The 27578-nt window shown below is 37.9% G+C and overlaps 1 protein-coding gene across 1 annotated transcript; it reads right to left on the bottom strand.

Moving 5' to 3' along the window:
- Positions 1-420: 420 nt before the first annotated feature.
- On the bottom strand, positions 421-27540 carry CCDC158 (coiled-coil domain containing 158). The gene is given in 21 exon segments (XM_057429963.1): positions 421-832; positions 2057-2158; positions 4276-4488; positions 5991-6058; positions 6382-6441; positions 8285-8436; positions 10404-10529; positions 12180-12272; positions 13194-13352; positions 13900-14012; positions 14457-14609; positions 15850-16039; positions 16781-17260; positions 20236-20355; positions 24048-24162; positions 24985-25035; positions 25037-25093; positions 25706-25779; positions 26117-26444; positions 26702-26811; positions 27211-27540. Coding segments are annotated over 21 exon segments (3180 nt in total). The 5' UTR covers positions 27532-27540; the 3' UTR covers positions 421-737.
- Positions 27541-27578: the final 38 nt, after the last annotated feature.

The raw sequence follows: 27578 nt of genomic DNA, 5'->3' as shown, positions 1-27578 counted from the left end.
CATTTTTTTATGCCTGAACTTCTCCTGTTTTAGTTTTTATAGAGGGACACAAATTGAGGAAGGACAAAAAGTCCCAAACTAGGAACATACATTCTCTCAGCTCTAAGTAAAAATGAAGTGCTTACAAAGCTAAGCCCAAGGTAGACTGTGGACCCTCTATTCGTATTACACTTGAGGAATCCATTCTGCTTAAAGAAGTCATGGTATAGGATGAAATCTGCACAGTCTTGCAGTTGCAGGTATGTGATTCAACACTTTACCTCAATGTTAACAGATGGCACAGGGAGATTTCCTGCTTTTATAGGAAATACTTGACAGTTATGGGGTATTCAGATGAATTGGAGTTTTTTGAAGTAATAACAAGAAGTATGGAGGGAAGGGAAGCCAGTTCATTTTAGAATGAAAAGCAGCAGCCTAACAAACCATTTTAAAACTAACTTTGTAAACAACAGGACCTGAAATGGTGTGCAGGATCCAGAATCCATGTAAGAACTACTTCAGCTTAAAGCAATCAGCTTGTGACCAGTGTCCCTCACAGCATGCAGCTATTGAAAATGTGTGCCAGTGAACGAGTCCGTATATACATATGTTTCTACTCTGTATGTCCCACTCATTAAAAAGTTAAAAACTGTAAAGAGTGTCATGGTGCCAGGCAAGAATGACAAAACTGTAAGACCTTTTATTATTAATCTTTAAAAATATAACTTAAACACAATGTACATACATGAAAGTAATCCTTAATGTACAAGGCGTCTTCCCTTCAATAGCTTTTTCTCCTTTTCCTTTGCTTTCTCTGTCTTCACTTCATGAGTTCTGATCACTGGTGATGTGTCTGAAAATAGCAGCGAGAACGGATTATCTGACCACCACCTTATGTTAAAATGATTGAGGCCTCAGCTGCAGACACCTCAAGCTTTCCAGTATACATGTTACACTGTACTTATCAAAACATCCCAAATGCAGCTTTAGTTTGTAATTATTTATATGCAGAGCCTTAATAAAAAAGATAAAGCTGGTTCTAAACAGGCACCACCTCATCTGCTTTGTGAAGCCAAAGCAATAAATGCTGGAGTAGAGGTGAAGTACTATAGATTTCAGAATCTCTCTTATTGGATGGTGTGAAATTAATACTTAAATTATTAAATCAAATTATTAATTATCAGCAACAATTATAGAATTAAATAATTTAATTAAATTAACAGTTCATGGAAACAAGTTTACTTTTATATGGTAACAATACATTACAGATAGGAACATATACTATTATGTGGATATAAATCCAGGCAAACTGAAGATGTTAATGGACGGCAAAAAATAAAAATGAGAATGTTTACCTTATACTTTAAATAAACAACTTGATTAGTTTTCCCTAAATCAGGTCACTTGTATGTCCCTGACACATGTGTCCTGTATGATGTGAGAAATAATAATTTCCCAAGTCTATGCAGTGAGACTTAAAGGGCCAAAGAAGGGGAAGCAACTGGCATGCGCAATAAGAAGAAGTGCAGAAAAAAGAAATTCCATCTCACTTGGCCTCCTACCATCAAAGAACCTCATGAGCACTTTACCAGTGACTTCAGAGGGAGCAAGAAGAAAACCTGGAAAGTTCTCCATTGTCACTGTGGTCATCTCAGATTTTAAAAACTGGGAAAGAAAGGGTATGCTTCTGAGGCCACTGCTGGAAAACTATATTTCTGGAGTCTGCTGCTGTCAGAGTATCCTTCAGTTTCCATGAAAGAGTCATCAGCTTGTCAAGAATTTCACTTAATTGGACATGCCAGCACTCCTCACTAGCTGCCATGTTTGAAATGTTAAGGATCTCAAAGCTTATTAGAATTAAGGGGCTGAACAACAGTGCATCATAGAGTTAATCCAATTTTTCTCCTAGGAGCAGGGTAATGTAGAAGTGGGTACTGCTAGTAAACCAGGCACATCTAAAATTACCTCATTTTAGATAAAGCAAAAACACAGGTAGTACTTTGGCAGGTAACTAGAACAGTCTCTGCAGAGCGTGTATTTTAAATAAAATAGGAATACTTTTGGTAAATCCTTGTGCCTTGGTTTTTTATCTTTAACAGTCCCATCAGGTTCTGCAGGCTTTCCATCTTGTTCTGTGGTCCCCTACGTGTATCCTTACTATTTTTCATGGGCTGAGAAGCTAGTGAGAAATTATTCATCAATATGTTATCACAGATTAAAAAAAAGTCATTATAAATTATTTTAACATTCCATCTGACGTTCTTAGAAAATAAAATTGCAAACAATAAAACTTCCAGTAGCAAAGAAAAATGAGTAAGAAGTGAAGGCTATTAACAGAGATTTATACTTAGTGGGATTTCTGTTTAAGTGACAATGCAAACACGTTTCTATTTTGCCTATAAATGTCCCCATTTGGGGAATGGAGAGCAAGGGTTACTAAATGAGTATTATGCCCACAACTTCTAAGTCCCTCTTTGCCAGTAAAACTGCAAGAGTTGTGCAAAGGAGAGCAGTATTGTCAGTTGCATTTTACAGATGGAAAACTAAGGTATAGAAAGATGTAACATACTGAAGCCAAAAATAAAACCAGAAAAGCTAACCCTTTGAGGATTCAGACCAATGCAAAATTCAAAAGGCACTGTGCCTGTCTGACTGAGCACTAACACCCACAGACTGACAAGGTGATGCCCATATGATACAAATTACTACAGCCTCCCATCCTTGCAGACTTTTCTGGACAGAACTTGGACTGTTTCGTTTTTGCTACTGTCACCAAATTCTCAAATAAAAAGAGGGGAAAAAACCAAACCAAACCCAAAATGAGCCATAGATGGAGGTAACTGGCTGACCAGATTAACAAACAAGACAAAAGAACCTCACTCATGTTGCCAATTCAGTGGTTTGATGGGGAAATGCCACACATATTTGTGTTCTGTTTACCAACACGCATTTCTTAGTTGTGAAATAAACATTAAAAAATATAGATTAGCTAACAAACATGCACTTCATCTTCACACAGCCAAGCAGCTGGGGGAAGCAAAGGTCAATGAGCAGCAATATTAATGTTCTAGTCAGGGTGACTGCTCAGCTCAGCTGTTTTAGAGACAAGCTTCTGATGTTCCAAGAATGCAAAAGATAAAGTGACTGAGAAGTCTGCATTAATAAGATAACAATACAATATAGACACGCTGAACTTGGAACTACAAAAAAAATGCCACCTGAGAAGCACAAAATACTCCTTGGAGCTATGGTTAGATTTCTGCCTGCAATAGCACTAGCTTAGAGCTGAGTGCACAGCATCCCTATTACCCTCCTACCTGCAGTGCTTATGTGTCTGTATTTTCAGACCTTGAAAAACAGAGAAATGTAGTGTTTCAACATGATATTCAGTAAGTATTGTATGAAAATCTAGTTTTTCCTACTGCATCTATTCATTTTGGGGTGTTTCTGCCACTTCAATGTAATAAAGCAGTCCTGATAGCCTGGCTCCCTGGCAAGTCATTAATAGACACTAATAGACCCTGAAAATGTTCTTCACCCTCACACCTATTCTGTGATGCAGGAAAGCTTATTTTTATCACTTAAGAGCTACACAAACACAGCCTTACATCAATACTTTCAGTAAAACCCAAGACTTTTCTAAATGTGTTACAGGAACCACAACAACTATGACAAATATTTAGTATTAGGCAACTGTTATGCTTGTTACTGCAAATATTGATGTTAAGCATCCCGACATTATTTATCCAAATAAAGCAATTTACCAGTACTGCATGGAATTTCTCTTCTCTTCTCTTTGTATAGTACATTCATTAGCTGCTACATTTTACTCACAATTAATTTATCACAGAAGAAACTTTCTGCTTGAACAGAACTGTGACAGGCAGCCTGATGGATACAAGAACAAGTAAGTGGGCCACAGCTGCTAAAGCAGTGCTTTAAAATGAACCCTCAGTATGTTATGTTTCAATAAATTTGCATACTGTAATTGCAGTTGTTGGAACCATAAATGGAAGACTTGATCTCAAGTGTACACTTGAGAATTATTCGTCTTCAAGTTCAGCAACATGGATGGATTCTGTAAGTGATGTATTACAAAAGTACCTGAAAAAATAAATGCAGTGTGGAGTACAGATACTATAATCATAAAGTGTAAGAGATCAGTGATTGATAGTGGGATTCCCCTGGTTTCTACAGAATGGCTGAATTTAACATACAGTTTGTAACTCACACACTGTACTGGCTGGGAAGAAACCTAGCCAAGCTCTCTGGATCAGGGAATGGGACTGTACTTACTTATATGGGGGACTGTGGCTGCACCCTCTGGAGAGCAGACCTTCTGTGCGGATGGTCTGTGCTGTGGTGAGGCACTGAAGCCAGCTGCAAGGTCATCCGGTGGAGCAGTTAACAACAAGTGCACTGGAGACTTTTCTCTGTGTCTCCGCTCCTGAGACACCTTCTTGGGGGCAGATGTATAGTCAGAAGCTGGTGAGAAGATGGATGCACCTCCTAGGAGATATCCAGGCAAAAAGCAGTGAGCTCATACCTCAAAAGAAACCCCCATTCATTCTTTGATGTTATATCTGTAACAGTTACAGGGTTGAGGTCCCTTCGTCACTGCATTATTTCATCCTTTCCATTCCTGTTAGTAGCCAAGGTTGCAGGAGAGTATAGCCTCTTTGCAAAATGCTTGTTTCTCTTAAAGTGATTCTCATGTGAAGAACAGCCAGTAAAACTGCCTAGGAGAAAGCAGTGACTGCTTTTTCTGCTGTGTCTGTAGGGAGTATCCTAGGTGCTAAGCCCCAGTGGTCCCCGTACCTTACTGCTGATTTTGATCTCATAACTTAGGTATAAGAAGCAGAAAAAATAATGTTGCTTACACATGTTGCCATTTCCCTTCTTTCCAACAAGTGACTGATATGCTTTGAATTGCTGGCAGAAAGGGAGTCATAAGGAAAAGAGACAAGATGTGCACAGAAATACGCAATTGACAGATTATGTAACATTTTCATATGCTGGGACACCGTGTGTGTATAAAAATAAAGAAGAGCTTGCATGCAACTAATAAGGGGAATATTTACTCCAGGTTTTCCGTTTTTCTTCCCATAGTCTGTTTCCTTACTCTTAACACCCCCCTCCTGGAACATCTTGAAAATAATCTGGGGGGTTTCTAACAAACTCCTCTTGCTGAACTATATCTCAAATCTTCTATGTAAAAAAACCTGCTTGCAGCTGCTTTGGGAGATAGAAAAAATCCCTGGATGTTGAGTAGGTTTGCTAGAAGGCTGACAGTAGCTACCCAGGAGATTTTCTTTAATACTCAAAAAAATAAAAAGAGGACCTACAGTAGATACTCCTCAGGACAAACAGAGGAGTTCTAGCCTATTCCTGGAGCACAGTGGCTTAAATAATAATAGAGAATAATTAAATATATGAGCATCTGCAGGCAAATCTCAGAGAAAATTCACAGAATGGATAATCCATGGGGAAAAAAAGAGACGGTGGCAAAGTCTGAGATCTTCAAACCCTAATGCTCAAAGCTGTATCTTTCTATCTCTGGTTAGGTTACTAAACTCATGTCATCGCATTTTAAGAGGTACTGACCACCCAGTACTTGGAAAGAAATCAACGGCATTTGCAATGAACTGATTCCTCTCAAAAGCACATCCATATTTAGATATCTGAATATAGAATTCAAGAGCCTAAATTTAGGCACCAAAAATTTGGCAATATTATCCATAGTACACAACACTATTGCTATTCATGAATAACTACCATGGAAGATAACCATTTTAGGTACAGTGGTATCAACCTGTATGGACCTGGTTTGCACCAAAATACAGATTTACAGAAAGTTCAGTAAAGACTTTGTAACAGAACCTGATAGGTATTTGGTTAATGACCTAAGAAAATATACTGTATTTGGACTATATTTTTGTAATATTATTTAATGTTTCAGTTTGATATTGATATAGCACATTCATCCTCAACTGCAGCTGGTGAAAACTTACCAAGGGATGTATAGGGCAGGGTAATGTCTTGGGACTGAAGGTCTGCTGTATGGAAGTGTAAAGGATCCCTGCAAGCAAAATGATGGCAAAACTGGCATTCTGAAAATATTATGCTAAGTTTTGGTAATACTAGCTAGCTGTGAAGCTCTCCTATGTAATATCCAGATTTTATACATGTAAATTAAAAGCTAACAATGTAAAGAAACCCCAGAGCTCTTTCTTAGAAGGATGAAAGTAACATCACAGCTTTGTTTTGTAATTCCCAGGAAACTTTACCATTATGAATAAACCAACATAAACAAGCTCAGGGCTGTATTAAAGAAGCCTTAGGAACTTGTTCTTAAATGAGTATTTTAAGTAGGTTACTCAGCTGAGTGAAAGCACTTCTCACCATCCACAAGTATCCTTTTCCATGCTGTTTTCAGTAGCAGAGTCTTTAGATGCAGTCTCCCTGTACAGAAACACACATCACTGTCAAAAACCCAGCAAAGGCTATGCCAGTAGGATCACTACATTCACATTTTTAGAAGATAAGCTTGTTTCTTAAGCAGAGTACAATGGCAGCCACATTGTAATAGTGAAGAAAAGGCATCATAAAATTGTTATATGAGTCCACTAAAAGAAGTCTATTAGTGTTAGAGGGAATTTAGACTATTTCTCTGGGAAAGAAATTACTAGATTCACAGTCATAAGGATGGAAAAAAACTCAGTAACTGCTTTAGACAACTAGTGCCACTGCAGTCTTCCTTCTGGTTACTCACACAACAATGCTTCCTAATTAGCTTCTTCAGACCAGCCTCTTTTTAGCCTATATTTCATTATAACATAAACTGTTGCCTCTTCCAGGTTTGGACCTATGTCTTTCCTCAGGCACTGTAAATTTTTAGAGTACAGTGGTATTTGGTAAGAGAATGGAAATGGATAATTAATTAAATTAAAAAAACCCAAACAGCTAAACAAATTTTGAGCATTGAGAGACACTTGGTAGTATTCCAAAGAAGTAAAATCTTGCTGAATTTAATGCTGACCTTTTGTAGAACTGTTCCATTCCCACCAGCAGCTCTGCTATTCCATCTCTATCTACACCACCATGTCTGCTAAGCATGCTTGAAGCACACAAAGTGCTATCTCTGTTTATCATACTAAGACTTCTCGCTCTATGTCAGGCTTTTTGTGACAACCTCAGCTTTGGAATAGACAAAAAAAAGAATAAATCAAGTAAGATTCTACAGCAAATGGCATCTGGTATTTGCCATCTTATATTCTGATATTGTAATTTTGGATACAGCACAACTTTTAACTAAGGCACTGGGAACAGGAGAAAAAAAGTAGAAAATGAGCTTCACCTCAGTCTTCATAGGAGACAATCTACAAAATCTTGTCTCTGCTAAAGCTACCTAGAAGCACATTGTTCCAGCTTTCCACATACCACTTGTGTATCCTTTTGTAAAGGTCCTCTATTTAATTAATAAAGTATCTATTTAAAAGGAAGCTTCTTAACTTCTACAGACTTCAGCAATGTCTTGTGGATGTCACCACAATATTTTTGTTTCCAGAAAATGCTAAGGTGATGAATGCCTTTTGGTAATCCTTCCCGCTTGTTTTAACACCCATTCTGTAGTACATAAAACCACAAGCTTTGGAGATTATGGACACAAGCCTGACCAATGAATCTTAACACATCATTACTTCACTAAGCTATCTCAGAGTTTTGATCTACAAGGAACTTCTGGTCTCCAGTAGAACACAGGACCAAACACAGCATCGAACCTGGAATACATAGGATATTGACCAATATGATTTTGTTCCAACAGTGTGTATGATGGGAGAAGTGTCATTCGTTTAAGTAAATATGATTCTAATAGAAGTCCATTAATTATATTTTCCTTTATGTAGTATCCTTATATTCTGACTTAGAAATATCAGAATTTGTGCTGTATTGATTTCTCAACTTCAAGCCATTGCCAGTAGTAATTAGCTGCTACAATAATGAGAGGAAGGATATTTGCACAAGGCAAAGGACGAAGAGAGTTCTACATGAAAACAAAAGTAGAAACATCAAAAAGCAAACAATAAAGGCAAATGGTGTAGTAACCGTCTATTACACTACCACCTAAAGCATCTGAGGAACCTTGAAAACAACAGAATGTTTGGAAGTTTTCAGGCTAACTCAAGCTAACTTGTAAACCCTATTTTCTTGCAAAAAGGTTTGCTCCTGAGGCACACGAATAGCCAGATCCCAGTTTAAAAAGGGAAGACAAGTACACTGCATGCAACAGAAGTAATATTCTTACATGGTTGCTAGAGGTGATTTTCTCCCACCATTGCTGCCATCCTCGCCAAGATCCACAGAGGGAATATCGTTGCCTGAGTTTGTTAACTCTTGAAGAATCCTCTTTAGATCCTGCAGTGGTTCATCCTTCAAAATGCCTGGCTTGGAAGACATCTGAGAGAAATTTCAGTTACAAAGTATTTATAAAGGTACTCTCTTTTTCAGTTCCTTCCTATACTCATCCAAAGTCACATATTTTCCCCCCTCTACTCTTGTCTTCACAGTTAGAAACAAGGCAGATTTTTTGTCATTTTAGTTCAGAAGTGTTGGAGGCTAGACTTGATTATGGGAAAACTGTCAAAATATTCTCCAAATATGACTGCACTCTTACCTGGAAGTTATCTGACAGCAATGTGTAAAGCAACTAAATACCACTGAGGAAGGATATGGCTAACATCTGCATTTTCAATAAATATTGTAAAAAGGTTATGACTACTGTTTCAAGGGTAAAAACATTAAAATAAGCCTTTCATTATGAAAGTTTTCCCCCCACCCCTCTACAACCATTACCTTTTTCAGGACACAGCATCAGTAATCATTGCTTATGTGACAACTCTGTTTGCTCCTTTCTGACCTGTGACCCCAGGTATTACTGTCCAGTACACAAACACAGCTCTGAAGATTGAAATTGTTGTATCACGGTGTTGTCTAGGCACTCATTTCTATCACAGCTGAGCTGTCTGCAAATATAAACCACTTCATTGTCACAGCTATGCTGTGAGATGAAGTGTAATATTATTCTCATTTTACTAACTGGGACTCGAGGCAAAGGCCTGGTTCAAAGAATCCTCTCTTGACAGAAAGAACTGGATTTTTCAGACTACTCAAGCACTTCTTGTGTTCAAAGCACTGCTCCTACTGAGTTATGCTTCATCTGTGGATGGAACTGGCTACAAACATTTTGCTAGCATGTTTTCATTGAAAAAGAAAAGGTTACTTCCAATGGGAACACACTAGTTTCAGCAGAGTTTCTACGGAGAACAAGTCCTCAGCTTCATAACGGGTAGATGTGATACTTAGACCAAATCCATCTTTCCCAAACTCTGGCTAAGGAACCAGGCTATCGACCAGGTAAGGTCTCTGTCTCACATGACAGAGCTGCTTCATTTTGTACAAAAACTAATTATGCAGGAACCAAGAAGATTCAAGTAGACTTTGAATCAAGTTCTCTTATGACATGTTAGGTTGTTGCCATAGTACTACGTTAAAAATCCTACTTTATCATCAGAAGTATACATGGATTAAAGTAAAGAGAAGGGGAGTACCTGATAGTACAGGGACTTAACTCTCCTTTGTTCCTTGATGTAAATGTTTGTCACCACATCAGAAAATAAAACAGAAAATATTATTGAAAAATATCTGCAGTAGCTTGTAATCTACAGATTTTGAGGTAAAAATTAACAAAAAAAACTCTACCAATTTCTATAGGAGATACATAAGGTACCTTTTAGAGAATGAGATAAAATCTACACAGAAAATACCAAAAGACTACATTTTTTCATGAGAGATTTGAGTTGATCTATTCTGTAATGAAAAATCAGAACACTAGCACCTAAAGATGTACAAAAACAAAAGGAAGGACAGTGATGTGTCTTTTAGGATAAAACTGGTCATAGTGAAAACCAGCTTGGAGAAAGATTTAAGTATTAAAAGCTACTACAGGTGAATCAGATGAAATTTATCAGAAATTATGTACCGGTCTATTTTCACTGCCAAATGTAAGGGATTTAGAGCAAGTAGAGTACTAGCAAAGAAAAAGAATGCGAAGACCAAACTGCTTACAGATCAGTACCTTCAATTTTAACAGATTATAAATGTCATTGGTGATAGAGGTAAGATAAACTCCTATTACAATCCATAGAGTTTTTTATTGTCTGGTTGTTTTTTACATATAAAAAGAAAGAAAATCTGAAAGGCCCTAGCATACAAGAAGCTACAGAAATTTTTTCATCTTTGGTGTTAAGAATTCACTCTTGGACAGTCCTGCTAGATGCTCTCCCATTTATCAATCCCACATTATTTTTACTTTTTGGAACATCCCTGTTTCCTGTGCAGTCTCCCATTTTGAGACAGGTACTTACTTCAGTGACACAGCTGGCCAAATTCAGGGAGGGTGGCATGACAGCTGAGTGCAGGTGGGAAAGGGGTGCTATGTGCCACAGCCTGCCTGAAGGAAAAGGTGTCAAGTAGCCTCGGCTCTGCAGCTCCTGTGGAAAAACATGAGCCAGGCAGAATAAGCAAGTACAGCTAAGCAGAATAAATGGGTATAGGCATCACGCCCTCTGTGACAGGGCATCTCTTAGCCAAACACCTTATAATATGCACTACTCATTTCTCAAACGCTTCTTAGCGTTTATTAGGTGTGCTCAGATATAAACCTTCTAGTGACTGTATCAGGTGCAGGAGTGGCAGTTTCATTTCTTGTCAGAATTTTAACATACGCTCTGAAACCATTAAAATGGAGGAAATTTCAGGGCCATCACAAAATTAAACTGTCTCACAGTTCCAGTACCTCTTTTTTCCCACTTGCATGAGGATTTCTTTCATATGAGTCAGAGATTTCCTGCCTTTGCCATTGTTCATATGAAGTACTTACTGGATCACTGATGTAGATATCACTCTGATATAGAGTGGTATTTTGAAAATAACATTTTGTTTCTCATTCAAAACTAGCAATTGGAGTGGGTCACTAAAATTAACAGTAATTCCATTCCAAGTGTACCATTCATTTATAGCAGTAGTTTCATTGCAGCCTTAATAGTCTATGGTTACAAGTAAGGCAAAGGTAAATAATATTCTCTATTAAACTCATTAGTAAAGGTAGAGATTGGACTGAATCTATTGGGCAATAAAAGTTCTAGGCTCTATGAGACAGATACTGGCTTTTCATTACTGCATGATTTTACCTATACCCCATCTTTCACTACTGCTCTATAGCTTGACAGATGTCAATTACAAGTTTTCCTTTTTCTGTCCCAGATGTCTCATGACTGTATTTCCTTTCTCCCTGCTAACATCTCTCCTGGCTTCTTAAACATGATTTTCTTTGGTGCTGCCTAACTTAATTAGCATAATCAGATTCTCAGAGTCCTTATTTCCAGCCTTTATGTAGCTTTAAGGTTGCTGGTTTTACTTCAGGCCTGAAGAAGGATGTGGGTGCCCCAAAGATTGTTAGTGCTTTCTAGCTGTAACAGTTCACACTAGTAAAAGCTATCCCTTCACACCTCTCCAATTCATTTTCTATCATAATGCCATTAACATTTCTTGCTTTTATTTGCCTAAGGCTGCAAGAAAATGATGAAGTGTCACTGAAACCAAAGCCCAGCAGCTGAAGCATACGATGCAGTATTCCTGTAACTATTGATTTTTTTTATTGCCTTACTGTACACAGCACTTCAAAGTAACTGAAATTATGGACATTACCTGTGCAACAATCATAGAATCACAGAATCACAGAATTTCCTGGGTTTGAAAGGACCTTAAGATCATTCAGTTCCACCCCCCCTGCCATGGGCAGGGATGCCTCACTCTAGACCACATCGCCCAAGGCTCTGTCCAACCTGGCCTTGAACACTGATGGGGTGGAACGTTTACCACTTTGGGCAACTTCTTCCAGTGCCTCACCACCCTCACAGTAAAGAACTTCTTCCTTATATCTAACCTGAACTTCCCCTGTGTATGTTTAAACCCATTACCACTTGTCTTATCGCTACAGTCCCTGATGGAGAACATGTAAAAAGAGGTTTCAGAACACAAGCTTTTTAGAGTACTTGGCAATAAATAGGGTTAAGCATGAAGTCAGGACACAAAGCAAATACATCTAAGTTTATACTCATACTTCTCGATAACATACTTACTTTTACATCTAAAGTATGCTGCAGTCTGAAGCGCATTGCTTCTTGTTCCTGACACTGGATTATGCACTGACATTCTGCAAATTGCAGCGATGCCTGTAAGAGAGGAAAAAAGAAACATTAATTTTGCTAACTTTCTGTGGATTGCAGTCTTGTCTACTTTCTTTCTGATAAAGAAACAAGGTACAAAGAGAGATGCTATATTTATCTACTGCTATCAGTATAGAAATACTGCGATATGACCAGATGCCTTTCTTGAGACTTACAAAAGCAACTCACCTGTTACATGATCCTAGTAGTCCTAATATGCACAGAAGGGAGCTAATCCTTTCAGGGACAGTCCTAGACCTATTGAACACCTCTGGGATTAGAAAATTCAACTGTGCTAGTGTGTCAGAACTCCAGGTTTTAAAATGGGTGGCTGATAACTTTGTTGACCTGTCTCATTGTTATATACTCTTTCTTCTTTACAAGTTTATCCTGAAAAGGGGTGAAAAAATCTAATTATGGAGCTATTTTTCACTGAGGGCTTATCAGGATAGAAAGAAGAGTGGAAGGGCTTATCAAGATAGAAAGAAGAGTGGAAGCTCTAGGCCAAAGCACAGAAAGAGAGAGAGAAGGAGCATGAAGAAGTGTGCTGAGTCTGGGTGTGCCAGTGCTTGATTTCAGTGGAGCCCCTGTTATCCTGAATAATTGTTCCTCTCTCCACAGAGGAGTTTCTTTGTGCCAAAGAGCCAGAGGCAGGTCTAGAAGGTCAGCCTAATGTGCTTTAAATTCCCTGCAGCTTTTCTTTCCCTAAAATAGTAAGGAGTAAATCGAGAATTCTCTTAATGAAAACAGAAGACTGTTACCATTAAAAAAAACCAAAAGACAGTCTTAACTACAGATCTTTCTTCAGGTAAGAGTCTTACAGTACCTGTGAATAGGACATACTTAAATACAACCTAGGTAAGAGGTCAGACATTCTCTTCCTAAATGACTGTAAAGGAAGGTCTCACTGAAAGCACCTTAAATTACCTTATCAAGGGCTGTCTCCATCTTGGATATTTTTTCTTTTAGAAGTTTGTCTTGTGATTGCAGGATCTCCAGTTCCCCAGCAATCCTGGTGTTTTCTGATGTAATATAGCTCAATTCTTGACCTAGCTTACTATTTTTTTCTCTGAGGTAATGCTTCTCCTGAATTTAAGATGAGGATAAAAAGTATGAGTCAAAAATTTGTAACTTTATATGTATTTGTTTTCTACATTTTTTTTTTTTTGCTCTTTGACAGATCTGAATCAACCATTTCAGAAGCTTAGCTATTGAATTTTACAGAAAGATGAGGTTTCTGCAGCAAGAAGATAGCTCTTATAAAGAAAGTACAATTGGACTGGTCACAATGAGATAACATCTCAGATTTTAGATCCATTCAGAAGGATACAGAATGCATTAGTTAACATTTTTAAAAAGAATGGGTATGTAACAGCCTGCTTCTTACTGAAACTAGTACTGTTCTTTCACAGAGAATAACTATAAATTAAAACCTGTCTTTATGTAGAAGGCTTATTTATGTAGTGGAGGTATTCTCTCATATATATTAGGGGGAGGACAGGGAAGGTGACCATTACACCAAGTAAAATTCTCTTTGGTCCTTCTTGGGACAATTATGCTTTGGGCCATGCATTTCTCTAAATACAAATTTCTCTAAATACAGTTAAACACTTTTACAGGGAGCTCTTCTGACCTTAGCTGCATTTGTCATTGCTTCTTCCAAGAATTTAATCTTGCTCTGTAACGCATCCATCTGTCCTCTCTTGGCTGTGATCTGCTTCTGCATTCCCACTGCAACTTTTATAGCTACAAAAGACAAAGTTCATTCTCAATGAAAAACATTGATCAAGTATTCTGTCAAAAGACTCTGGAAGTTGGTTATCAGCAATAGGTTAGTATAAGTAAGTCAAACCAGGATTCCATAGTCACTTATGTGTGCAAACCATCCACTAGCATTAACTGGAGTTTATGGTAGTGGCATCAGACCCATCACACTCACAAGATGAAAAGAGAGCATTCCCTGGAAACAGGCATAAAGATCACCTGAGGAAACTCAACTTCTCATTTAAGTTTTACAGTATGTAGTAAAAGGTGAAATAAAAGTATGCTGTTATCCGCAGTACTGATTACTTATTTCACAAAATATCTGGAATATTATTATAGTATCTACTGAGGGATCAATACTTAGAAAAATCCCCTCGTTAAAAATATAAATGTATGTGATTCTGGGGAAGTTCAATCCGTAATTACCATTGCCATCATATCCTTCCATAGCCTTTAGAGCAGTCCTGGTCTGTTCCAATTCAGCTTGGGCAGATTTCAACTGCATTTTCAGTCTGTTTGCTGTATTTTCCGTCTCCTTGATTTTATCCTGGTAGTCCCTCTTCAAATCTTCAAATCCCTCTGATGAAAGTAAGATTGAAATTATAGTGACAAAAAAAAAATATCATTCTTCTAGCCAAGATTACTGATCTCTCACCTACACTCTTAAAAGGAGCAATTCATTGTCTTGCATGCCACCAAAAGCTTCTGTTTCACCAGTAACAAATGTGTTCTTTGGTTGCTCACCAAAGCAACAGCTCAAGTAAGTGATATAAACCCATGTTTCTGAATTCTGCTGCTAGACCCAACTGCATACTGTGAAAGTTAAGGGTATTGGTGAGAGTCAGCATTTTACCCTGGTCATTCTTTTCTCCAGCCACGCTTATAACCAAGTAACGGCTGCACAGATCTAATCTGTCAAACATTCCCCTGTAACTCTGCTTCTCAGCTCTGCTCTTGTTTCTCTGCAACTCATTTATGCCATCCACACCACTACAAGCCAGTCAGCTGTGAGCTCAGACTCTATCAACAGCTTGGCCTTAATTTCTCTGTGGTCATTCACTCCAATAATCCTTTCTTAAACTCATTCACCCTGATAGTACTGTACAAAGTTAAGGCAGACATGCAGGTTCTGTTTAATTCTTACAAAACTTAGTAAGTTTAGAAGTGAGGACATCCATGTTCCCAATGGGAATTTTATGAGTAGAGGGGTGTGTAGAGAACAAAACATGTGAACAGTATCATCTGGGTGGCTGCAGTGCAGATTTAGCAGAGAATCCCCCTGAATTTTGGTGGTTGGCTTAGTTCCAGACCCTACTTTTGATTTTCTTTTTTTTTTTTAAATATTATCTTGATTTGCTTTCCCTCACATTACTTCTGAAAACAGTGGAGTTACAACATAAAAATTTCTAAATAACATTGTAGCAAAGCTACAACAAAACAGAAACAAAGTTCCACTGTAATTTGATCACAGACTGTTAATAGGATCCCCTAGTGCTCTTTAATAACACTCAGGAAAAAACAGTCAAGTATCTGTTCTCTGATTTACTACGTCTGTTTCTTTGGTCTCCAGAGCCAGGCAGTTTAAGTACTTTTGTTCAGGGTAGTGAGAGACTGCATAAAGATTGTATTCCCACCATTGTGTGCCAGAATCCCAAATCACGACATAGCTCTCTGAAGTGACCTGACCACCCCTTGCTGGCAGGGAACCTTCTGCTGTACCAGCAGCCATATTTGGATTCAGCAAGCAAGCTGCTCTTTTATTTTTAACACCAGCCCAATTTAGCGGCTATCAGAGATGAGCCAAGTTGAGGCTCCCTACCTGCAAGGCCAGCTAGCTCACACTGACTGGCTTCAAGTTCATTCATTAGCTGTTCTTTTTCCAGTTTCATATCGTTAAGTGCATGGAGCCTCTCAGTGCAGGTGTTAACCAGTTTAACCTTCTCCAGTTCCAGTTCACTCAGTCTGGCTTCCACTTCATGTATTCTGGTTTCCTTCTCATCCTTTGCAATCTACTTACATAAAAGACAATGTTAACTATGTGCAATACACATAATTATATAAAATAAGCACAAAGATGTGCAGACATTGTCATTATTTTAAATCTTGGTTGTCAGTGAAGAGTTTGGGGCAAGAAAGAAAATCAGAGTAAAGTGGATAGATTAGTTCTGTGAAAATTGATAATCCAGGCAAAACCAGAATCTGATCTGATGGTTTACAGCATGTTTAACCTTAGCAGGTATATTACATGAAAATTATTTCCATCCTTTACTAGTAGAACTTCCATATTCACCCCTAATTCTCACAGAAGAGAATGAGATTCCCTATCTGGAGTGAATTTGTTCTGAAGATACCGACCTGCATAAGACTGCCCTATCCTGTAATTCTTGTCAGAGTAATAAACAGCTCTAAACAGTGTCTTCAGTTTGGAATTCTGAGTGCTTACTGTGTATTATTTTTAAGTAACACTTTGTATTTCTGGTTCTGTTACTGGTGTGGACAACTGTACCACTGAGGACAGCATCTTATATTCCAGCTTTCAGAAGCCTTTTGGCAACTGCTTTTTACCAGTGAATTATTCATTTTTGGTGGAAATATTCTCTCTGCTCACTAACTCTTTTATTGCTGCTAGGATTCAAGGTGCATTGTCTGATCTGCGTTAGAACCACAGTATTAGCACACTATGACAGACATTTAAAAACAGAAAATATTTACTGTATTACAAAAACATAAATAAAGCATTGTTTGCACACCTTAAGTTCTTCTGCTTTGAGTTTCCAGTCATCTATTTCTTTTATAAGCTGGGATTTCTCAACTTCTATTGCTCCAGCAGCTCGACTGTGCTGGCCCACAGTCTGGGTCATGTTATCAATTTGCTTTTGGAAGATCTCAATAATCCTTTCCTTCTCTGATATCTGCAGTTTCAGTGTTTCACACTCTGACTGGACATAATGTAAACGGTCGTCATTCTTGAGATGCTGGAACTCCTGCATCCTACTGCTAAGTTGTGAATGCAGCTTCTCAATTTCCTCACTGGTAGCATCAAGGGCTCTCTCTTTCTCCTGCAGACAGGCTGTCATATTTGACACTGTTTTCTCAGCAATCTCCAAAGCGATCTGTTTGGCTGTAAGATCTTCTTTAACTTTACGGAGCGTTTCCTCGGTTGACTCCAGTTGGACAGTCAAAGAGGAGATTCTTCCAATGTTTTCATTTTTTTCCTTAATTGCAGCCATCTGAATAACAGAAATATAAAGATCAAACAAGATAAACAATTATTTATACCTTTAAAACTTTCTGTCACGTTTCTGTTTTTCTAGAGTTCACCTTAAAACATCTGGGTTTTACAGGAAAATTAGGTCAGCATGATCTAGTCTACAATGACTGTGATTCTTCTTTTCTTTCTTTTCCCCATCTTAATAAGTAAAGTATTGCTTAGAATATTGGGGGTTTATTATAGAAAATGGAAAAGGTTAAACTGATGGGAAAAAAATAGAACCAACAAAACGACAAACCTGCAATGTTAGTATGAAATTTAGAGCAGCTGAGGCAAAAGAACTTTAAGTGTTAGAACTCGACTGACAGCACTGTAAGTTGGGGGGAAAAAAAGTATGTACATGAATAATTTATACTGATTTTATTCCTGCAGGCAGCAATGTGCACCATTTAAAGCATCAAGCACTGTGACTCGGGATATGCTAATAGTACAAAATAGGAACAGGAGAAAAGAATGAACTTCCTGGTGGGAGGATTTTAAAGGAAAAATAATGGATTGAGAAAACGTAGAAGGCTATGTGAGGTAGCACAAGCCTGTGGTTTGGTTGAAATACAAAGTAATTAGCTTGATCTTTACGCATAATGCAAAGAGGGTTACCTAATTACAGCGCATTTCTGAGGGGGTGAAGTCTTGAAGAAAGAGGAATGTACTACAAGTCAGTGTCTAGGAATCTACTTTGTCAGAATTAATTCTTTCTGACATAGCACTGCATTCAGCTTAGGTTTATAAACATAAACTTCATTATGTTTTCATTAAGCACTACATAAATGAAAGCATTATGAAGGCCTTTCATTTACCAATTATTCTTACAGAAAATACTACCTTCAATAGTTCATTTGTTACATCTGCCAGCGTCAAACTTTCTGGAAATTTACACAAGGTTGTTTCAGAGGTTTATAGTCAAAATCAAGCATAGGATCAGCAGAACATTCATTTTCTCCTAAGCCTTGTATGTCAAAAATCAAAATTTAAATAATGGTTCTGCATCTTCATAAGTAATGAGAAGTGAGGGCTGGACAGGTCAGAAAAGGGAAAAAAATGCAGAAAAAATAGGGAAAAAAAAATGCAGATTCTGAGTGTCATGTATCTGCATCTTTGGAAGCAAAATTTTGCCATGTTAGCCCCAGAGGCGCCCCATCCCATGGTAACCAGTTACAATGCTTCTACCTGAAGTAAAGTCCCTATTTGGTGCTCTTTCTGTCCTGAACACTATCACATCATAGCTGCTCACCAACCTGGTACTTCAGTTGTCTCTGACATTCAGTCCTCATTTCCTTTGCTGTGTTTTCCATACACTGAAGTTGCTTGGTTTTGTTGTCTAGTTTTCTCCTTAGATGGTCAATGGTGATGCTGCTGTCTGTGTTCCGATCCCAGATTCGCTTATTCTGCTCTTTTTCTAGCAGTTCTAGTTCTATCTCTTTTTTACGAAGTTCAAGCTACAAAAAATTAAAGTCACCTCCCTCTTTAAATCACGTTTAGGATTTTTTTTTTCTTTCTCTTAACATCAGCACATTCAATTATACAATTTGATAACTGAATAGGGACTACTGTATGGATTTACACTTAGCAGAAGACAGGAATATTGGCTAAACTAGTCTGACACCTCTTACATGTTTTCTTCCAACAAAGCAGTAAGTTTCAACTTCATATACTGCTGCTATAGTTATTTTGAAGCATGTAGCACCTCAGCACTGAAGTCTTTCATGTCATTTATATCTATTCCAAAATCAGTGTAAGCTACAAAATTTAAAAAGTTTGTATTGTGTCAGCATCAAATGAAAAACAATAAAGCACACTGCATTCCAAGGGAGGCTGCTCTTGATAAATATCCATCTTTACCACTAGTAAGAATTGCTCATCTCATCTCATGAAGCAATTTGCCACATGTTCCCCCTAGCTACCTCAGATGTAACAGTCCATAATTGAAATTATAAATAATTTAAAATGTAAATATTATTTAAAAAATCCTGACATTTCAGAGCTATTCATTTTGAAAATATAAATTTAAAATGTGCGCAAACTGAATTATCAATAGGCATTACTGCTAATCATAACTTTTGCTGTTGTAACTATCTGCATATTGTAAAAGTGGAAGTAGAAAACCAACTAGGAAGCTCAGAGAATGGCAGAATAAAAACATGAGCTGAAGACAGAAACAAAAGGAATCCTAAAATGAGTTTCTTAACCCTCAATTATACAACAATTTTTCTGACTCCAGTCTTCTCAATAGCTATGTATATTCTATAGGAACAGATTTACACTAACTTACCCTTGAGTAGGAGAATGCAGTATGGAATGAAATTATTTCAACATCTCTTTCAGAGCACTGTGAAAATAACTAGGCAAACAAACCTAATGAAACCACACAAACTAATATCCCAAAATTCAGTCATTAAGGAATAATCTTGTGTAAGAAGAAAAGCAAGGCTAATTATAGTACATGAAGCCAGTTGTAGTGAAATCAACCCTATGTGTGGCAAAGCTTTTCTATACTGCATGTTCAATTTGTGAATATTCTCAATCAGTTATAAAGGAATGTTTAGTGCTATTAGGAAAATCCCAGATGTGTCTTGCAAAATGTGTTAAGGGATCAAGGTTCTTGAACAGAGGGACCTAAACTGTGAGGTTAAAGTGAAGGTGGCTCAGCATCTTTAATATGATTTGCATAGGATTCAAGGGTTTTGTGTTTTTGACAAAATTAATCTTAATATAGGGTGTCCTGCATTGCTAATGGCAAAGGCCCTTGGGAAATTTTCTTGATGGCTAATTCAATTTTCTAAATAATCCTCATAAAAAAATAAAAAATAATCCTCATACTTATTTATAAGGGGGCTGCTGCACTTCATAAACAAGCAATGAGCAAATCTCAACACCATCAGTAGAGAGAGGCTTTTAGAAAACAAGATTCTTTTCAACACGATCACTTGGTTTTACCAGTAACTGATAAGTCTGGGTTTTCGGATATCCAGATTCTTGGCTGCTTTGATCCTGTTCTGTCTGAGCTTCTGCCACCTCAGAAAGAACTAGGTGCAACTGCTTCTCAAGATCTTTGACCTAGAATAAAGAAAAATTTTCATTAATAATTACCTTAACATATTCTATTTTAAATACTACATTGGATTTTCTCTACTGCTCTTCTAGGTTCTACTCAAAAGAAGACCAAACGTCATCCTTTAGCTCAGCAGTTATTCCCTAGGTGTATTCAGAACTGTGTTGGTTTTCAGAGATTAAGATCAATTTCATTGCAGAGTTAACCGAGGTTCCTGAGAATGAACTGGCTTCCACCCTGATCCACAGCTCTTTAAGAATTCCTTACCTGCACTGTAAACATTAAATGGAACAGGAAAACAGCCACTTGAGAAAAAAAGTTCAAGCTCCTTGCTTGATTTGCAATACTACTAGTTAGAAAAGCCAACATAATGCAAATATGACTAAAACACAGTCTATATGGAATCATTCAATAATATATGAAACCTCCTACAGCGCTCTTCTAACAAGCACTTCAGGACCTGCAATCTCTCTTTTGGCTGCCACCAAAATCTGGGCATTTCCTTTCTACTTACTTAAAAATGTTTCTTCAGCCTGTGACAAAACCATTCATCTCTTTCTTTCCTCTTCTGCCCCCCTCTTTCATGCATCTGATTATAATGAAGACATAATTCTTTTTAATTACTAATGGACCATTTATGCAGGGTTAGTGCCAAAACCTCAGGTCTTTCATCAAATGGAGGTTGGGCACATCATGATGAAAAGATGTTGTCAAGGGAAAGTTCTGAAGATCTTCTTATGAAGTTTTTCTTCTACAAAACTGAACTGGTTCTCCTCCTAGAGCTCTGATGGCTAAATAGTGGAAGGACATTTTGAGGGCCTCTTCTTCCTGTGATAGGCTTAGGTCCTTTCTGAAAAGGGTTCCTCTCATCTTGTGGAGCCCTCCAATAGGAGAAATCTCAGTAAATCCCAGGTCACTTCTCCCTGAATCCCTCCTTACACAGCTACTCCATATGTCCACAGAAAATTTAAGCCTGAAGTACACCCTCTACAGAGCTCAACTACTGTGTACAACATTATCAACAGGACTTTCTCTGACAGTGACAAAAAGAGCTGTTCTCACACAAGGCCCTTCCTATACAATTAAGTTAATTTAGGGAGAAGTTCATCCCAAGCATATATTCAGCCATATTCACTCTGTGTTTAATGATATAGTGAAATTCGCCAGACACACTGAGGTCTAACAGCAGGTTTTATGTAGTATATGCAGACAGATCACTTACATGTTTAGATTTATAGCCACTAAAGTACCACATTTTTCTGACTGCTGAAACTGTCTCGTATCAACAACTTATACCATAGAATCATAGAATCGTAGTTAGGGCTGGAAAGGACCTTGAGATCATCTAGTTCCAACCCCCCCCCCCCCCCCTGCCATGGGCAGGGACACCTCACGTCACCCATGACTCTGTCCAACCTGGTCTTGAACAGTGCCAGGGATGGAGCATTACTCTTAGCCCTGCCCAATTCTGCAAGTTGTTGCAACTTCAACATACTTTGGCAGGACTTTCCCCATGTCTACTGCCTGTTGCATGAACCAACACACTTTTCTGATTTTTTAAACCTTGCTTTTAACGATCCCATTTTATGCTGGAAGAGACCATGAGGTGTCACCCTTTTCATCCTTTCATCCTCAGTCATCCTTTTCACACTGGTTCTGATCTTGCAAACCTCATTTACGTAACATCATTTTTCCAGGCTGAAGAACCCTAATCAGCTCAGTAATTCCTCATACCGAAACTGACGCTTAACTTCATCTTTGGCTTTAGTTTTCACCTACTCTCTTGAAAATTTTAGTTGCTAAGGTTTTTATCCCACCAGAGAAGCCCTGGAGGAAGCCATGTTGTAAAAGCAAGACATACATTTATAAAACCTTTATTTAGATTCTCTCTCACATCTTCCAAGGAATGACTCCACATAACAGCCTAAGATCAAATTACCTCCAGCTATCAACTCTTCTCTCACTAAAGTCTCCCTTAGCAATTCAGTTTATTACACTTCCTTTTGAAAAGCAGTTTTTATTGGATAAAGCAGCATATTCTTTCCTAGACATACAACCCAAACATTTTCTGGAGTTGGTAAGACTGTGAAAAATAGACTTAAACTGATTCCCAGTTTCCAATTTTACATCTGTTACAAGGTAAGCATTCTGTAAGGGAACATGCCCATGGAGTATACACTATAGTTAGAGCTATAAATCTGATATGACCTTATGCTGTGCACTGCATGATTTGAATCAAAAGAATTCAGGTAAAGCCAACATGAAAACATACCATATATTGTACCCTCCTTGAGGATGAAATACAATAATGGATATTTATTTACAAATTCCCTACAGGTCAGTTATGATGGTGTGAAAAGTTACTTTTGGAACTGACTAATGTGAGTTTTAATGCATGTCAATCTATGGGATTGACAGAAGAGGAAACCTATGGAAATGATAAACCATCATGTCCTTCCTGCTGTTTTATACTGCAAGTACACACGCACCATTGCTTTACTGGCTTGACCTGCACATCCCTGCCATTCCATTCTCAGACCTTTTTGGATCAGAGACCATGAGCTCTGCCAAACTTCATGGAACTCCTGTGACCTGAACTTTCCCTTTTCAACAGCATGTTGGAGAAGGATGCCTAAATCCTCATGACTTGTAATCTAAGATGGATTTGGATCCACCAAGCATTTCGGCATGGATGAGCTCCACTGATTTTTAAAGAGAGTGGACAGTAACAGTTTTCAGATAATTTTCTAAAGAAAACATAAATTATCTTTCACAACAAATAAGGAGGAATTTAAAGCTATTCAAATTGTTTATAAAACTGGAAACGAAAGCAGTGAAATAACCGAAAGATACAGTGGGTGTGATACAGAAATGGGATACAAAATGCTGCAATTCAAGACATGGCAGAGATTTTGTGTGTAACTGTAAGAAGTTCTCTCTATCTGTTGGCAGTAACTCTATGCACTCTATGCTGTACTACCTGGAAATGAGCTGGGCTTCAGGGAGCAGCAGGGTTAAAAAAAAATTCTTCAAGATTAATGTTTTCTAATGGGATTAAGAAATAATTTGAATACACAGGTGCTGCCCAGACCCTTTGTTTTGCCTGTATTGTATCCTGCTGGTAAAAAGCCTTTGGATTTCAATAGAAGCCTTTGGATTTCAATAAATGTTAAAGATTCTTAACTAACGAATGGGGCATCTCCGGGCACCTGAATGCTCAAGCACTGCTGTAATCTCAATGTCCTCCCATCCTTCCACTTACCAAGACAAAAAGTTACCAAAAGATTTTTCTGGGCAGTACAACATAAATAAGAAGCTATTTTTACTGCCTGTTTTTGCTGACATATTTTCTTGCAGTACAGTACAACAACGTTCTTGTCCTCCATGTACAAGTGATGTTTGCAGTGCAAAATCATTTTATTTCCAGAAGGCATCATTATGGTATGCTCTCAATATACTCAGCAAAACTATTTTGTTCAGTGAGTTTTGCAGAGAGATTTTGTGCTAAAAAGAACGATAATGTGTTCTTAAAACTAATGCAAACAAATCAACTCAAGGATGATGTAATTTATCTTATTGTCCACACAGCTTTTCTGAAGCAAGCCCTTATAAAAATACCTTTCTTATATACCTAGAACATTCCAGGCACATACACAGTTTCATTGGCACTAATGCTAACACAGAAATCCATACACACCTTGTCTTCATATATCCTCTTAGCTTCTTGTAATTCAGAACGCAGCTCAGAAACTGTAGATTCCAAGTGACTAACTTGATGTGCATGCACTGAATTCTGATTTCTTGTTTGTTCTCTAATAAAATTTTTAGGTAGAGAAATTAGAAACTGTAAGAACCATTGAAGTATGAAACATCTTGTGGTTTTCACTGCAATCATTATGACCACTGAAACTCACTGCTTTACAGTAGGATTATCACTCACAGTGGGATCACATGAAAATTACACCCCCTTACTGGTCAGATTTGCTCTCTGATATCCATCTCACATAAAATTACATAATTGAAATCCTGCTGCTTTTTATTCCTGATAATAACTCATTTATTCCCAAGCAAGGTCTAAGAAAGGCAAGTCTGCTTTCAAATGCACCCAAACTATTCTACAAGCAGAAATGAGAAGCTTTTGCATGGTCTCAACCATGCAAATCAGATATTAATGCATACTCACATTTTAATCTCATTTTAGGCTTGCAACACTGCATGGCATGTCCTCATTTTCTTAACTGGTACACTGAGGACTGAATTCTGAGTTGTCAAGTGGCTGATGAGAATTAGCGTCTTTTTATTCTCACTCAATTGTTACCAAAGTCAACAGAACCAAAACATCTATTTATCCCAAATGAAACTACCCTTTCTTTAAAATTATTATTCACCACTATTTGTACATGTATGCAAACAACCCAACTGTTTACCCATCGCTGTTTGTGAGTCAACTGAAAATGCCGCTGGAAATTAATTTTATATCTGAATCCATAGAACATTTAAAAGACAAAGGTCACAGTGCAATGAAATAAGAAACCAAAAGTGCAGGGCAGAGAGCAGAGCATCTAAGCAGCATAAGCTTTCTCTAAAGTTAAGGTTACTCTTAACATTTTCTATACTATAATCACAAAACACACTGAATGATCTCCACCTGGCTTTCCATACTATTTGCACAGCTATGTGCATTGTGCTTTATCAGTCAGTGCTGCCACCTCCTGTTCATGCTCACTTACTAGTTGCTCAATCCTGTTTCGAAAAGAAAATATTGGTTACAATTTTAGTCTTGGCAAGTAGTAACTTCTGCACTGAAAACATAATGATATTTTCCAGTATTCAGAAATGTAACCATTTTGATGTCCTATTGTGAATGAAATATTATGTATTGAGTTACTGACCCTTTTATTTTGAACAGTTTACCGTATAATTCAGGTGGATAGCTGGGGAAATTAGGACTTCTTGAAGAGGGAAGGATAAAGCTCTTAGTGAAATTAATGAGAAAAAGTTGAGGCAGCTACCAAAGTGATTGATTTCAATCTTTTCTTTCAATGGTGGAACTAGTCTCCCAACAAATTCTAGATGTCCACCTAGAAAATTAGGGTGTAGAGATTCTTTCGAAATAGTAGGTTTTGATGCAGTGAATAAAACAGGAAATTGTCAGCATGGAAGGAAAAAGCAACAGAAAGTCAAGAGCAAAGAAACATCTGGAGTGTAACAATTACTAAGTCCTCAAAAACTCATTGCTGCCCACCCAGCCAATTCCCCCACCCTCAATCATCATCATCAGAAAAGAGCTATCTGTGGAACATGTGAGAAAATATCTATTTATGTTATATTAATAAATAAATGGAGAACAGGTACCTATTTTGGTGTTGCTGAAGCAGTTGTTTTGGGGTTTGTGAATCTTTTTTCAGTGACTCAAGTTCTTCTTCTACCTATTGCAAATAGACAACAATGCTAATGCCTACAGAAGAGACATTTGAAACTGTAGATTTCAAAGTGTGATTTCCTTCCTTTTGCTGCCACCTTAAACTGCGAAACCAGTTACACGTGGTTAAATTCTGGCAATAAATCCCTCAAGTTCAGGATAGTGTAAAAGGCTGGCAAACCAGCACCTGCCATCTTAACTGCAAAGTAGCATTTGTATGCCTTTATGCCATAATAATTTCCTTCAGCTGCTTTAGATGGGAGGTCACAGAGTTATCAAAAATACGTTCTAAAAATACAGAACATAAAAGTCTTGGAAGGAAAAGTGTAACTTTCTTCACATACCAGGGCAACCTTTTCTTTGAGGTATAACACCTCTGAGTCTAAATATTGCAGTATGTCAGCAAGTCCTGTGCTCAGGCTGTGCATCTGTTGGCTAGTAATATTCTCATGGTCACAGAGTTTCCTGCCTGTGCTGTCTTCGTAGTCCATGAGGATGCCACAGATTCCCAGAAGTACTTCCTTGGGGCTGTGGACCATCTTTTCCAGATGTTCAGTTTGGCTGTCAGCTTCCCTTAGCATCTCCTCCTGCAGGCGGCTGGCAGCTTCCAGTTTTTTAATAGTAGTTTTCAGCTGTATTTTGATATTCTCTTGGCTCTGGGATTCCTTTTGTCTGTATTGGGAAAATGAAGAAATAATTTAGAAAACAGAATTCACAACATGGATTTTTATCCTGAATAACAGGTATAATACTTACGCTGATCAAGTGCCATTTTTTTTACAGCTACATAGTAAGCCATTTTCTAAACCAAGGTGCCACAGTCTCATCGTCATCATTCCTGAGGGCAAGTTTCTCATTTAAGAGATGTGGCGTGCCTCTCAAAGCCCATATACACACTCCTCACAACACATCTGTCCTGGCCTTCATACCTAGCATCCTGAAGCGCATCTCTTTCCAATTGCACTTCCATCAGTTTGGTCTGCAAATCAGCAATGATCAACCTTAAATTGCTTTTCTGTTGCTCATGTAGCTCAGTAGTCTAAAGGAGGAAAAAAAAAACCCAAAGACACTAAACCAACTAAAATATTAAATAACCTCCACTGCCACCCCCCAAAAAAAAGAAGGAAAAAAAAAAAGAGGCTGAGAGCAGCAAGGGTATGGGAATCAAGTTTTTTTAATATTTCTTAGTTAACTTGCTAGTCACACTGTGCTGTCATGGACTGACTATGCATGGAAGACTGTTACAAGGATCATGCCAACATTACTACCCATTGTCTATTTCTGTCAAACAGCACATGGGAATCATGATGGCCAAGTACAATTTACAGCAGCCAAGTGGATGCTCAAAACAGTGCTGGTGAAACTGTCCAAAGACTCAGCAATGACAAAACCAACAAAAGTCTGTATTTTAAGAAGCTGCCCCAAATTTGCAACTCACTTCATTAAGGCTCTTCTGAGCATCTCTACCTTTCTGCGAACATTCTTCTAGAATGTTTTCCATGTGTTCTTTGCCAGCACCACTCACATTTTCTTTCTCAGAATCGGTATGTATTTCATATTTGGAACAGAAGACATTATTGGGTGGACTGCTAATGGTACTAGAACAGGCTGAGCTTTTCATCACTGTGCTGAGAATGGAAGAAGCTGAAACATTCTGGTTGCTGAGAAATGGACTAGCAGCACCTGAAAGGCAGATAAATTTAACTGCTGAAGCAAAAGTCACACATGAGAATAATCCATTATTTGTACAACTGGGCATTTGTGCCTCTTAGTGCCTACCAATGGTAAAACCTAGGAATCATCTTT

Source organism: Pezoporus wallicus, unplaced genomic scaffold (genome assembly GCF_028554395.1).
Source record: "Pezoporus wallicus isolate ANWC-B61680 ecotype Strahan unplaced genomic scaffold, APGP_CSIRO_Pwel_v1 contig_7351, whole genome shotgun sequence".
In the NCBI taxonomy this organism is placed as follows: Eukaryota; Metazoa; Chordata; class Aves; order Psittaciformes; family Psittacidae; genus Pezoporus; species Pezoporus wallicus.
Note: the sequence above shows the minus strand (reverse complement) of the source record. Positions and strands in the feature narration are given on the sequence as shown.